Here is a 15,247-nt window from a genome sequence, read left to right as displayed (position 1 = left end):
CTAGTCATAGTCATTCCTAATAGATTTTAAAGTATTATTACTCACTTATAAATTGTTTATGGCTTAGGACCGAAATACATACAGATATGCTAATTGAATATAAACCTAAAAGATTACTCTGATCAGGTCAGTTAGAAATACCAAGGGTTCACTCAAAACAAGGTGAGTCAGCAGTTAGCTATTATGCAACCTGTAGCTGTAAACAGCTTCCAGAAGTGATCAGATGTGCTTTAACAGTAGACAGTAGACAAATCTAGATTAAAAACACTGTTTATGCATTTACCGAATGATCATTGTGCTGCTTCACACAGTTCAACTCCAGTCACTTTTATTCCTGTGTTATTCTTTTTAACACATTTTAAACGGTTTAAACTATAAAAAACTGCTCTTAGACTGAGTGTGTGACTGGCAGTGATGGGAATAACGGCGTTATAAGTAATTGGCGTTAGTAACTGCGTTATTTTTTTCAGTAACGAGTAATCAAATAAATTACTGTTTCCCCCGTTATAACGCCCTTATCGTTACTGACATTAAAATGCGGCGCGTTACTAAAATTGATCTTACTGTAGTGATTTTCAGCCGCGTATGCTCACTCTCTCAGCCAAACACCGTTTTTCTCTTGTGTGTGTTGTGAGAAACATAACGAATGATGATTGGCTTAATTTCCATCGGTAGCAAACCAGAGGCAGAGTTCACATAAAGGCCCGCCCACACGCGCAGTCCAAGTCAGAGGAGCGAGCAGCAGTGTTAAAAAGTCTGAGCAACTTGGTCACTTTGTCGCTAGATTAATTTAGCAACTTTCTATCACTTAAGCGACTTTATAGGACAAATCTAGCTATCTTTTCTGGCGTGGTTGGAGACTTTTGTAGACTGACATGAAAATACGCGTTGTTTTGTCTTCTCAACGAGCAGCGGTGCTGCTGCTGTCTGTGCCCCATCTCAAAGCACTGACATGCAGCCCGGTCATCGCGCATCAATCACTCCGAAAACACCGGCGACAGGGCGATGGCAAGTACAACAAGCTCAAAGGTAGCGGTGGCAAACACGAAGTATAAAGCACTACTTTTACATTGTTGAGGTGAAAGGCAAGAATGTTTGTGTAATGTGCAACTTATGTTCATGAAGAAAAAGTCTCTCCACGTCTGTGGCAAGTAATTCTGATCTAATAAAGCACCTCACATCGTCACATGCTGCCACAAAATTAGTGATTTCTCTTTAGTATCCATTTTATTAATTTAACATATTTAATTTTGTAAGGGGCATTCAAGTTATTTGAAATATTTTTTTTTTTTAAGTAATGCATTAATTACTTTTCCTGGTAATTAATTACTTTTATAATAATGTAACGGAGTTACTAACTCAGTTACTATTTGTGAGAAGTAATTAGTAACTATAACTAATAACTTTTTTAAAGTAATTTTCCCAACACTGGTGACTGGTATGCTGTGGAATAAGTTTGGCAGACGAAATTTTTCAGTCAAAAGATTATTTTATTTAGTAATGAATATGTCCAGTAAAAAAAGATCATTGCTTAGATCATGTGCTAAGCAGCTCTGTGTAAAATAGATTTTAATAGATTTGTGCAGTCTGTACATCATTAGATAAAATTGTTTGAGTGTAAATCATTTTAAACATACAAAATATTATAATAATTTCTTTATTAGTAAAACTTTGAAACATGAAATACTCACCAAATAAATAACAACTTGTATTTCTGCTTATATTCTTTTTCCCCACTCTAAGGCTGGCTGGTCGAAGACTCTTTTCTGGAAAGCTAATCAGTGGATGATGATCCACATGTTTCACTGCCGAATGGTTCTATCCTACTATATGTGGTGGGTGTCCTGGAATCATTGGGAGGACATGAATACCCACATCCCATTGATTCAGAGACTGTTGTTCTTTTTGGGACTTACCCTGCTCACCTTCTTTCTCAATCCCATGTGGACACATAAGAAAACCTTACAGCTACTAAAACCAGTGGATTGGAACTTTGTGAAAAAAACTCCACCAGAGAACAGACCCGTCATAGATGAGCCACAGCACAAACATCATTCCAGCTGATTAACTGTTTTTATGCGGGTAATATGAGCAAATGGTAATTTTTTTATAGTTGTATCGTCAATCATTGTTTGAAGGTTCAAGAATTTAGGTTTAGTACTTTCAAATTCGAGATAAGGCACATTTAGTTTGGTTTCTGTATTTAGATAGCTCTAACTCTATATTTTTATTTGTGATTTCAGGCTGTGGCTGATGCATGTTTCGTATGTGTGTAACTTTTAACTGAATGTGACAGTGGGAAATGACCCTTGTGGGTTCTTTTTCATCAACTTCCTGTTTAAGTTGGGTTGAATATCATGAAAATAGCTTATTATATGTGTTTATGTGACTGTTTAAAGCTGTTTTCTTTATGCCTAGACAACAATGAAAACTTCACCTTAGAATGATCAGACTTTGGTGTTCTTTTTCTTTTAAGATCATTTCTTTTACATACTGTTTAGTGATGCCCCATAGCAGTAGGCTGTGTAATTTAGTCAGAGGTGGAAAGAGTACTGAAAATTTGTACTCAAGTACAAGTACAAGTAGTTGCTAAAAAAATACTCAATTACAAGTAAAAGTACTGGTGTTAAAAATGTACTTAAGTAAAAGTACAAAGTACCCCTCTTAAAAACTACTCAAGTTCAAATTACTTTTTAGCCGGTGATATTTATTGAATAAACATTAAATCCATTGAATGAAATCAGAGATATGAATGGATTAAAAACAGGCAATTTGTGTTTTATACGAATAAACACATAGTACAGGAATTTTGTCTGTTTAAAGAATGTTAAATGATTTTAACAGCAGCTATATTATTTCATATTGTTTCTTCATATAATTTTTATCAAGTTATAAAAATGGTCTAATGTTATTATTATTAATGAATTATGATACAACATAAATAAGCTTGTTGGGTTATTTTATTTAAAAACAGATTTTTTTACATTAACTCATTCCCCGCCAGCCATTTTTCGAAAAGTTGCCCGCCAGCATTTTTTATGATTTTCACAAAAGTTTTACAAAATGCTTCCAGGAAATTTTTCTTCTAAAAATATATATATCAAATGAAAGAACAGACCCTCTACTTTCAAACAAACAATAAAAAAGGTGAAAAACCGTTCCATCCTTTTTTTTTCCCTGCTTATAAACTCTTAAATATTGGTGTTTTTCTTTACAAATACACATTTTTTTTTAGCAAAAAGCTGAAACAATTGCATTTTTGTGAAGGAATTAAGTTAGAGATCAGATTCAGAACGAATATCAAACATAAAATTAGTAAATAACGTTTTGGCTTCAGTTTATCCATAAATTGGTTAAGTCCGCTATCTAGTGAACAATCGCGGTATTGCACATTAACATAAATTCTTCAGAAACACGTTTTATGCAAATGTTTTTTTTTTCTTAATTGACAAGATAACTCGTCAATGGCGGGGAAAAGAGTTAAAAATATTATTGGACAAGAAAGCTTTCCAAAAGTACACTACTAATATTTCAAAAGTTATCAGCATTTATGATTTAGCACTGACATATGTGTAATTTAGACAGGCTGTCAGTGCAGTTACACTGCTACGCCAGTGGGACGCGGCAACAGACGAATTTGATAAAAAGAGTCCTTATTAGACTGTTTATTATTATAAGCTTAAAACATTGATTCAATATGAATAATACAATGTTGACAATGACATGAAATTTAACTTTGAGCACCATTTTACAATGTTAAATCTTTTTTTACGGTCTACGTGCTCGTCACCTAGGTAACTGAAGCTCATGTTTTAGGTATGTGACAAAAAATATAAATACATATATAATTATAACCATATGATAGATAATAAAAAGAACTTTAACATGGTTTTTAAATTATTAAAATCGGATAATTATTAAGAAAGTTATGGAATTTTTTAACTCGAAAATTAGGGGGCATTTTTGTACCCAATTAAAACTATAAAACTATGAAAAACTTCCGCTTGACCAAACACTTTAAAATATCATAACTTTCTCATTTCTTGGTCTATTTGCATAATTCAAACACCACATTGTATGTAATTAAAAGCCCAAGATTAAGATGACATCTTTTTAAAAGATATATATATAAATGTTATTATTTTTGATTAACCACTAATTAATGAAACCGAGAGCATCAATCCACGCATATCTTTCCATATGAAATCAAAGCCCTCTCAAATAAAAGCTGTATTTTTATATATTAAAGAAACATTTCATTGTTTCTTTAATATTTCTTAATTGACTAATAATGCTGGCGAGCAATTTAAATGGTCAGATATTATTAATACATTAATTGATGATTATGTTATTTATCATTAATAATAATTCAATAAATGCATGCATGTTGCATGCATGTATTTATTTATATGTTTGACAAAATTATGCCAATAATGTAATCTAGAGATTCTAATCCTTCGTTCTGTATGATTACTTTAAAAAATAATGCACGGATTGATGAAAACGGAGAAGTTTTGGAAGCCAATATGATTGAATGGGCGATTCTGCTTTTGACAACAACGTCACTTGCGGATCTTAAAAAAGCACATGCGAATGTTACAATCAATCCCAAACTTCACCTAATTCAAGTTAAATGTATATTCTATCAAAAGTATTTGGTTTGAAACAAAAAACTCGCCTTCATAGAGGATTTCAATGCCAAACACGAGAGAAATTTTGCTTCGCTTATAACTTTCTTCTTACGACAGCAATCTTGGAAATTCGAACGTGAGAATCAACGTGAGGAAGTAATTTATGTCACTAGTATATGGGCTTTAGAGGTATTCACAAAGCAAAGATATGACAGATTTCCTAAGTCACCAACGTGTCTGGCGCTGAATACCTGCTGGGAACACAGCCGTGGGAACAAAGCGCTCGTGCGTATTACGTCATTTTGTCACATACCTACATGTTTCAAGTGATGTTTTCTGGCAAATTATCGTGAGGTCTACCCAACATTAAAAACGAAGACGATCAAATAAATATGGTTATAAGTCTTCTTACCATAATGTGCTTTTTGAGATTAGAGGCTGAAGTATTGTAAGCCGAAATCACTGCAGATGGCAAACAAAGTTTGCATTACATTTACACGCTGTCTCCTTTCCTTCCTCTGTTTGAACAACTCCCAGGTGCGGCCATGGGCACTCATCATCCGGTATTTCTTCTGAATTTTTAATTAATTCAGCGTCCATAACGCCAAAGTTCTTTGACATTAAAGCACTAAATACAACGTCACAGTGAAGGACGCACGAGGATCGATTGAATAGCTCTCCAGAGACCGGGCTTTTTTCCGGTTCAAATACAAGGGTTTTTATTGGCCCGCCCACGATCAATTATTTCTATTGGATATCCAAATGCTGTCAAAGATTTGAATATTAATTTGATTCAAATTCTACAAGTACTTAGTAACGAATGTGATTTTCAAAGTAGCGAAGTACATTACTTACCTTAATTTGTACTTAAGTACAAGGGAAATTACAGACTTAAAAATGTACTCATAAAAGTACAAATACACGAAAAAACTACTTAAAGAGCACCTATTATGGGATACACGTTTTTAAACATCATTTTGTGTGTAAGTGTGTATTAGTACATGCTAACGATATTCAAAAAGTACATACCTCAAAGAAAACGATGACGCGAGTTATCGTCTCTAACGTTCGAGGACTACAAAAAACACTCGGATTGTAGGCAACAGTTTACTTCCTGGGATTAGTGACGTAGATAAGACCAACATTATCATAGTTCAGCCCTCTCTGCTTTGCTTGGGTACGCCCTCAAAGACGAGGGTGGGGAGCGCCGAGTCAGAAGAGAGCTAAAATGGCGGAGGTTGGGAGTCCCTGCTTTGACTCTGTTTGCAAACTCTTGTTTCATTGTTTAAGCGATTAAATCTCTCGAGTAGACGCTGTCTCTTTAGATGCGAGGGAAAAATAGCACTTTATGGACTTACACAGAGGACATCATGTTTAATACGGTTCCGGAAAAATCCAGTCAGAAGTTGTTCACGGAGTTTTCACAATAACTGCTTCTCATGAACCGAAGCTGGACGTCTCCTTCTGAAAGTTGGATTACTGTGCACTTCTGGATCACAGGCTGTAAGTATTCACGTTTATTATTTGCCTTTTACTGTACATTACGTAACCGGTAACCGGAGATTAACATAATGTGCGTGTAGAGCTAAGCTTGCAAGCTAATTGTCTTGTGTTGTAATACTGTATTTCATAAACAACGTACCATATTTACACACGTGTATGTTGAATTATGCAGACTATCGTTTTTTTATCGATGTTGGTTAAGACATGTTTACAAACTTGCTAAGTTACCAGCTAAACTGTTACCGGTAAAATTTGTTCTCATGATCAAACTCAAGAAACTATAAGTACAGATGATTTGTTTAAAGTTATATGTATTTTACTGTTGTTTTTACTTGAAGCTTTCTTAGATTTTGAAACGAAGTAAACACGTAGCCTAATGTGTGTTGCTAATGTTGGGCCATGTAACATGTAATACATTTACGTTTTAATGAATAGTCTAACGAGTTATAGTCGTTGTACTCTATTGTTATAATATGTCTTTTTGACTGAATACATGTTTGTTTTATTTGTCTATATCTTAGATTCGCAGCTGGACACATCCTTCTACACTGTATGCAAACATGCAACATCATAACACACAGTACAAGGAGTCAGACTGGCATATGAGGAGCAAAGGTGTGTAACACAAATGATGTATTTAGCTAGTGAAACCACTACCAGTCTTAGATGTAGAACTGATGATGACAAAGTTTTTTTTCTCTGCATAATCATAGGAACCCAGACAGTAGCATCGTTTCACAATGTTTCCATCACCATCATCAGTGGATGCCTTTGCCGTCCGTAGCCTGAGATTTCAGATTTGCAGCAAAAAAAATTGATTTTCTCATTTATTGGAATGCTATGCAGGTATTTAAGTATTTTAGTAACTGTGTTAAATAAAGTAGTATTTACTTTTACAATAAATTTATGCTTGCTTATATTTTTACAGGTTGTACCTTGCAGCCATCCATTACAATGTCACCAAGCCGTAACAAAAGCAGGAGAGGGAAAGTACAAGGCTATGTTCCCAAAACACACAAATGACATACCGTAAGCAGTAATGTTTTATTTCAAATACATTCATAATTAAAAACTTAATGTATGAAGCAGGGAAATAAATGATCAAAACAAAAGATTTATTGACCGCAATATTTCTACAGTTATGTGGATGATGTGATCAGGCTTGTGTTTGCTGAGGTATTTGAAGATAAGCTGAAGGAAACCCCGATTCCAATGGACCTGGCATCACAGTTTGAGAGACCTTCAAAGGAGGACGTGATTGCATGCCATCTTCAGTGCAGGGGTCGTCGGAAGCCAACATTCCGATCAGGAAGCTCCAAGCGTATCTGGAGAACAACACACGACAGGATGATAACCCTAAAGTGTCATCTTAGATAGCATCAGCTGACAAAGCTTTGATATGCCATTTATCTGAATAGATAGCTGTAAGAAGTGAATTGAACAATTTTGAAAGAAGAGCACAATATGGTTACTAAAGTATGTTTATTTGTATATTGTTTAACATTTAAATATATATTTGTAATAAATAAACTTTTGACTTTTATATTTTCTTTAAAGTTACATCTTTTGTTCTTTTGGGTACTTTGTTACTATAATGATACTTTAGTGTTATTGGTTTAAAAATGTAATAAAACTTACTCTAGTCCTGCGCCTCAAAGGCTTATATTCGGTACAATAAATGTTCTGTGTGTAGGGATTTAGACAATTTGTGCAAAACCTGGATGATGAATCACGCAGGTAAGAGGCCCTGGAACATGTTGCATTCTCCTTAAAACCTAGTAAGTAAAAACATAGCACAGTCTTTCATAATAAAGTTTACCATAGTAAAATAATGTAGAACTAACATTCATTTCAATTAATACTTTTTTTGTGCTACATTTGGTGTTTCCATATAGTTTGCACAGTAAAATAGTATGTAAGCAGTATTTTATAATTAAGTTTACTATAGTAAAATAATGTAGAAATTACCAAGTGAAATCGTTTTATAATCATTTCAACAAATACTTTATATGTGCTACATTTGGTGTTTCCATATAGTTTGCACAGTAATACAGTATGTAAGCAGTCTTATAATAAATTTTACTAGAGTAAAATAATGTAGAAATTACCAAGTGAAATCGTTTTATAATCATTTCAACAAATACTTTCTATGTGCTACATTTGGTGTTTCCATATAGTTATGTAGTACGTTATAATTACCTTTTGGATGTCTTTGCAACACATTTTCGTCTTCGTTTAGCATTCTGGCAGAGCTAAGGACACCTAAAAAAGTTAAATCCAATCGCATTCATTGACGGAGATCGTTTATATCGTAACGACCTTCTGAACTCTCTGGATCGAGCTCGAAGTGGTAAGGCAGTACAGACACCATCGTTTATAGAGAAATATAACGCTTGTTTACGATGCCTCTGAGGCTGTGACTCTCAGTCAGAATCTGTGTCAACCCATGCGTAGTCAGGGGCGTAACCTTTCAAACACAAGCCGAACCCAGCTGACCAATAACAGTTGAGTAGTCATCTGACCAATCCGATTACACTAGACATTTTGGGAGGCGGAGACAGGAACTAAACCGAGCGTTTTCCAGACAGTGGGAAATCGGTGAGGTATGTAAGCAATTTATAAGACTCACAATGCATTAGTTCAAGTTTTAATAACATGTATGTACTATGGGATATTGCAATAACGTGCTAACGTGCCAATTTATTAGCATAATTGGTGCTCTTTAATTACAGTAACGTGAGTAGTTGTAATTCGTTACTTCCACCTCTGAATTTAGTCAATGTTTGTGTTTTTCTTTCTAAGGCCTATGGATGTTTGATGAAGCTCTTTAGGGCCTGTAATGGAATTACAGTTAAGACCAGGGGCGTTGCTAGACATAAATCTCTACTGGGGCACAGGCCCCCCATTTTTTGCTGACTTTTTTTTGAAAGCCTGCTGTGTGCAAGAGGTGTGCAACACTTCTATACAATGTCCTTTGCTTAACCCACTATTCTACAGTGCAACAGTTACTGCGAAAGATACATATATACAAGTGTATTCTTCATCATACCTAACATTATTAACATGTTTGGAGGCATAAATGGCATAACATGTTTGGAAATAATGACAGCAGAGAAATATTTTCTACATTATACAATGATAGCAATGATTAATAACTTATTTTTACAAGAATATTTTAAGAAACCAGTCATTTTATGACTGCTATACTATATAATCTCAGTCACAGTTACTGCCAACTGTTTGTGTTATCCTAGAGTTAAATATTAGTAAACTAAATATTAATTTCATATCTGGAAATACAGAACAGTATAACACATACATCTGTTGATTTTCTCAGCAACAATGCAATTCTTTAGACTTGACAAGAGGTTTTCCTGAGATTTTTCCTCTAATGTTTGAGACCTGACAGGGTCAGGATGTAGTTTGTCTAACCTCCCTTAAACGTTTAATCTCTCCTTTCTTCTTCTCTTTCCCTGCTTTGCACAAAACATTTCTGATGTCCATCTACAGAAGCCAATAATGATCGAGTCAAAGATAAGCCTTATTTTTTAGAAACTTACTTTAGTCTCGTTATGCTTTCATAAGCACTCGCGTGGCGTCACCTTTTGAATGCGGTTGTGCGCGGTGAACGCAAACGCGCGCGGCCATGGATACGTGCGTGCACGCGTCAATGCGAATGCTTTGTCGCTTTTACAAGCCTAAATTGAGTAACTACTTTGCATAAAGATCCGTTTTTGCCGCGATTGTCTTTGTAAAGGATTGCACTAGTTAACTGCTAAAATTTTAACTTGAGATTTACACTGGGGCACAAAAGATTTACACTGGGGCACGTGCCCCAGTAAAAGGGGTCTAGCGACGCCCCTGGTTAAGACTCATTCATCAGTAATGATAAATGAAGAACAGTGCCCGGTTGCATGAAACTCCTTAAGTGAGGGTTTCCCTGAGGGAGAAAAAATCCCAGAGGTAAGGGATTTATTTAAGAACGTTGCAACAAAAGTCTTAACTGTCTTTAAGTCTTTAAGTGTTTAAAAAACGTATTTTACGGTAGTCTCTGCCAAAACACGGCAGCGGAGAAGCGGTAGCTATAGATACAAAATCTCACAGCGTAAACAAATCAACGCACACAGCTCAACAGACGGCGGATTTGTGTACAACGAAACATCGCAAATAACAGACTGTAAAGTGCCGCATGTATAAAACCTCAAAGTAATTCAAACTTCAAACACTTTAGATTGACGGACGATCAAACTGCTATTCTCCTAATAAATGTGCATCACTTTTCCCTAGTGACTACTTAGATCGTTAGAAATGCGCGGTGGTACTTCATTTTCTTAAATAACCATAAAATCAGCCATCGCGTAAGACGTTAAGGGACACGTTATAGTCCCTTAAGTTTTTAAGGGAAAATTGGACTTAAGGACTTTGTAGCAACGCATAGCAGAACTTAATGTAATACTTTAGCTTTTAAGGGTAAATACTTATTGACAGCTTTAAGGTTCCCTTATGGGTTTTTCTTGCAACCCATTTTTTATTAAGGGTACCCATAACCTTATATTTGAGGGATTTCTTAGCTTAAGGACTTCCATGCAACCGGGCACAGAACTCTTCTATTTATTTTATCGATCTGCTCACACATTACAATACATATTGTACATATTGAGATATTTGGACTCTAACAGAGATGATAAAACTACGTCATTATGTCAAACTTCATGATTCTTATTGGTTAGGCTATAGATAAACTTGGAGAACTTTCACACGTTGAGGTCCAGTTCAGAGCATTATATGAGTAGCAGTATGGCAGCAAGCAGTCCGAGTTTAGAAACAGAATGACTGTGAATGCCACAGGTCATACCATCTTTAGTCCAACCTTCCTCAGGGCACTGTTTGTTTGGGAAGTGTAATAAAACAAATAGGTTGCTAGGGAGAAAATTGGCATCCACGGGTGATTACACTCTGAGTCACGAGTCAAACGGTCCAACCCCCATGTCTCTACGATGTTCAGATGTGGAGATATATGGCTTTGTTTATTCGGTTGCTAGGGAGAAAATTGGCATCCACTAGTGATAAAACTACGAGTCACCAGTCAAACGGTCCAACCCCCGTTTAATGTTATTAAACCGTTCACAACAGAGTTTTGTAGTGTAATCCAGGCAAAAATAAGTCAGTTTACATTACTTGTGGGAACTTAAATGTTGTTAAATAGTGTAATTCACAACAAAGTTGTGTCGTGTATTTTAAGACACGATGTCCACATCAAGTGTGTCGAACTGCAAGCATGCTAAATTCGTTAAATAAACCATTATGGTACAGTTGTTTTGATTAAAGGGTGCTGGTTTGCATGGGACGTATCAGCGGAAGCTTGTGTTCACTTGGAGGGGTGTAAATAAATAAACAAACAAACAAATACCCAGCTTCTGTCCTTCAGAAATGCAAGCAAATGTATTGGACATTTTGCTTTGTTTACGTTTTTACCTTAAAAGGAGCAGCCATGGCGACAAAGAATCTTCATGACATCATCAGAGAGAAGCTAAAGTGGATTATTTTCCGTGACGTCATCAGAGACAAGCTGAAACTGCAGAAATGTTTATTCGAAGGGGGCTGAACGCTTTTGTCTCTTAAGTTTAATTTGTCGAATAAGGTTAGGTTTGTTGCTAGGATTAGGTTTGTTGCTGTGCCACGAACACGAAGGGAAGATATTTTGAGGAACGTTCCTAACCAAACCGTTCGTGAGCCCCATTCACGTCTGTAGTATTCTTTTTATCTACTGTGGAAGTGAGTGGGGCTCATGAACGGTTTGGTTACAAACATTCCTCAAAATATCTTCCTTCGTGTTCATCAGAACAAAGAGATTTATGCAGGTTTGTGACAACATGAGAGTGAGCAAATGATGACAGACTTTTCATTTTTAGTTGAATTATCCCTTTAAACGTTGTTAAATGGTGCATTTCACACTAAAGGTGTGGTCGCGCAATTCAGACAAAGTAAAACCAGCCACATGAATTCTGCGAACTCAAATGTTATTAAACCGTTTAATTCACAACAAAGTTGTGTCGTGTATTTCAAGACACAATGTCCACATCAGGTGTGTCGAACTGCAAGCATGCTAAATTCGTTAAATAAACCATTATGGTACAATTGTTTTGATTAAAGGGTTCTGGTTTGCATGGGACGTATCAGCGGGTGCTTGTGTTCACTTGGAGTGGTGTAAATAAATAAACAAATACCCAGCTTCTGTCCTTCAGAAATGCAAGCAAATGTATTGGACATTTTGCTTTGTTTACGTTTTTCTCTTAAAAGGAGCAGCCATGGCGACAAAGAATCTTCATGACATCATCAGAGTGAAGCTAAAGTGGATTATTTTCCGTGATGTCATCAGAGACAAGTTGAAACTGCAGAAATGTGTATTCGAAGGGGGCTGCACGCTTTTGTCTCTTAAGTTTAATTTGTCGGATAAGGTTAGGTTTGTTGCTAGGATTAGGTTTGTTGCTGTGCGATAAACACGAAGGGAAGATATTTTGATGAACGTTCGTAACCAAACCGTTCGTGAGCCCCATTCACGTTTGTAGTGTTCTCATCCATAATCAGAGAGAAGCTGAAGTGGATTATTTTCTGTGACGTCATCAGAGACAAGCTGAAACTGCAGAAATGTGTATTCGAAGGGGGCTGCACGCTTTTTTCTATTAAGTTTAATTTGTCGGATAAGGTTAGGTTTGTTGCTAGGATTAGGTTTGTTGCTGTGCGACGAACACGAAGGGAAGATATTTTTTTACATTACTTGTGGGAACTTAAATGTTGTTAAACAGTGTAATTCACAGCAAAGTTGTGTTGTGTATTTTAAGACACGATGTCCACATCAGGTGTGTCAAACTGCAAGCATGCTAAATTTGTTAAATAATCCATTATGGTACAGTTGTTTTGATTAAAGGGTTCTGGTTTGCATGGGACGTATCAGCGGATGCTTGTGTTCACTTGGAGGGGTGTAAATAAATAAACAAACAAACAAATACCCAGCTTTTGTCCTTCAAAAATTCAAGCAAATGTATTGGACATTTTGCTTTGTTTACGTTTTTCTCTTAAAAGGAGCAGCCATGGCGACAAAGAATCTTCATGACATCATCAAAGAGAAGCTAAAGTGGATTCTTTTCCGTGATGTCATCAGAGACAAGCTGAAACTGCAGAAATGTGTATTCGAAGGGGGCTGCACGCTTTTGTCTCTTAAGTTTAATTTGTCGGATAAGGTTAGGTTTGTTGCTGTGCGACGAACACGAAGGGGAGATATTTTGAGGAACTTTCCTAACCAAACCATTCGTGAGCCCCATTCACGTCTGTAGTATTCTTTTTCCCTACTGTGGAAGTGAATGGGGCTCATGAACGGTTTGGTTACAAACATTCCTCAAAATATCTTTCTTTGTTTTCATCAGAACAAAGAGATTTATGCAGGTTTGTGACAACATGAGAGTGAGCAAATGATGACAGACTTTTCATTTTTAGGTGATTTATCCCTTTAAACGTTGTTAAACGGTGCATTTCACACTAAAGCTGTGGTCGCGCAAACCAGACAAAATAAAACCAGTTATTAAACCGTTTAAATCACAACAGAGTTTTGTAGTGTAATCCAGGCAAAAGTAAGTCCGTTTACATTACTTGTGGGAACCTAAATGTTGTTAAACAGTGTAATTCACAACAAAGTTGTGTCGTGTATTTCAAGACACGATGTCCACATCAGGTGTGTCGAACTGCAAGCATGCTAAATTCGTTAAATAAACATTATGGTACAGTTGTTTTGATTAAAGGGTGCTGGTTTGCATGGGACGTATCAGCGGATGCTTGTGTTCACTTGGAGGGGTGTAAATAAACAATCAAACAAATACCCAGCTTTTGTCCTTCAGAAATGCAAGCAAAAGTATTGGACATTTTGCTTTGTTTACGTTTTTCTCTTAAAAGGAGCAGCCATGGCGACAAAGAATCTTCATGACATCATCAGAGAGAAGCTGGAGTGGATTATTTTCCGTGACGTCATCAGAGACAAGCTGAAACTGCAGAAATGTATATTCGAAGGGGGCTGCACGCTTTTGTATGGAAAGAAATTAGACTCAATATTATTAACAAATACATGCACAGTTATCTGTGAACTGGATGCATGTTACAAATGTATTTTACTATCCACGAACAAATGTCTTTAGATTTGAATATGTGAAATTCAGAATTTGAATGAACGTGTATCGATTTGTACAAATGTACAAATACAAATGTTTTATTGTGTATTCAAATATCATAATTTGCGCGTGCAAAAAGGGAGATGTGCATTTGTGGATCAGGTGACACGCGTGCATTAATCCCGTTCTGTTCATTTGTATATTGAGACTTTCATTTCGCAGTTTAAAGCATTTTATGAGCCAAATACAAACAACTATCAATGAATGAAGCAAACAAATGACTTTCATTTTGTGTCCGCGAAATTCAATTCTCAAATGAATGTGCATCGAGTTGTACAAATAGAGACATATTTCGTATCATTAGATCACAATTTGTGCACGCAAAAAAGAGGATGTGCATTTGTGGATCAGGCGACGCGCGTGCATTCATCCTGTTCTGTTCATACGAGTTTTGAGACTTTAATTGCGCGGTTTGCATTGAACGATCCACATGCACAGCTGTGCCTAAGGCAAGCAGTCACCACTAGGTGGCAGTCTTACAGAGTTTCACACACGCCGGAAATCAGTTGCTCAGTAGGTTTTTTTTATTGGCCAGTTGCTAGTATTGAACCGCCAAGCTTACGGTGAGTACCAATTAGAAGTACAGTTAGGATCTTAATTAAAACTATTTAAGCAAACGTTGCCAGTGTTGGCCCTGGATTTTCACAATTTATATACTTAATCGTGTTTTCATTCGTAATTTGTAAAATATTGTATTAACAGTTACTTATACACACTTTTAAGAAGTCACACTGCTGAAAGTATAAAAAAGCAACAAGCCATGGCTGGACAACAAGTTCCAACGACGGCTTCTGGGGTCAGTTTAAACCAACACATCGGTTGTGCTATTGTACTACTGTGCCATACAGTGTTGGGGTGTTGCACACCAGACGAGAAGCCCCGCATAATCGCGTC

At 36.2% G+C, this 15,247-nt stretch overlaps 1 protein-coding gene and 2 long non-coding RNA genes across 7 annotated transcripts in view; 2 read left to right on the top strand and 1 right to left on the bottom strand.

Moving 5' to 3' along the window:
- LOC135778275 (protein CLN8-like) overlaps nt 1-2,803 on the top strand; it is a 109,897-nt gene extending 107,094 nt beyond the window's left edge. For 2 of the 4 annotated variants that reach the window (XM_065288733.1, XM_073812291.1), the window contains exon 4: nt 1,744-2,803. In XM_065288733.1, the coding sequence (XP_065144805.1) occupies nt 1,744-2,064 (321 nt within the window). In that variant the 3' untranslated portion in view covers nt 2,065-2,803. The remainder of the gene's footprint in view (nt 1-1,743) is intronic. The other 2 variants (XM_073812293.1, XM_073812292.1) reach the window with 2 other exon arrangements.
- Nucleotides 2,804-6,590: 3,787 nt separating this feature from the next.
- LOC135778276 (uncharacterized) lies at nt 6,591-7,414 on the top strand. Its single transcript, XR_010544514.2, has 4 exons — nt 6,591-6,749; nt 6,848-6,980; nt 7,063-7,163; nt 7,274-7,414. It is a non-coding gene; the product is annotated as an uncharacterized lncRNA (long non-coding RNA).
- Nucleotides 7,165-11,819, bottom strand: LOC135778277 (uncharacterized). Of its 2 annotated transcripts, XR_012335269.1 has the most exons (3): nt 8,334-11,819; nt 7,773-7,909; nt 7,165-7,459 (listed from the first exon to the last, which is right to left on the bottom strand). It is a non-coding gene; the product is annotated as an uncharacterized lncRNA (long non-coding RNA). The 2 variants fall into 2 exon arrangements; XR_010544515.2 differs by having other exon boundaries at nt 7,773-11,819.
- Between the last annotated feature and the right edge of the window lie 3,428 nt (nt 11,820-15,247).

Source organism: Paramisgurnus dabryanus, chromosome 17, assembly GCF_030506205.2.
Source record: "Paramisgurnus dabryanus chromosome 17, PD_genome_1.1, whole genome shotgun sequence".
Lineage (NCBI taxonomy): Eukaryota > Metazoa > Chordata > Actinopteri > Cypriniformes > Cobitidae > Paramisgurnus > Paramisgurnus dabryanus.
Note: the sequence above shows the minus strand (reverse complement) of the source record. Positions and strands in the feature narration are given on the sequence as shown.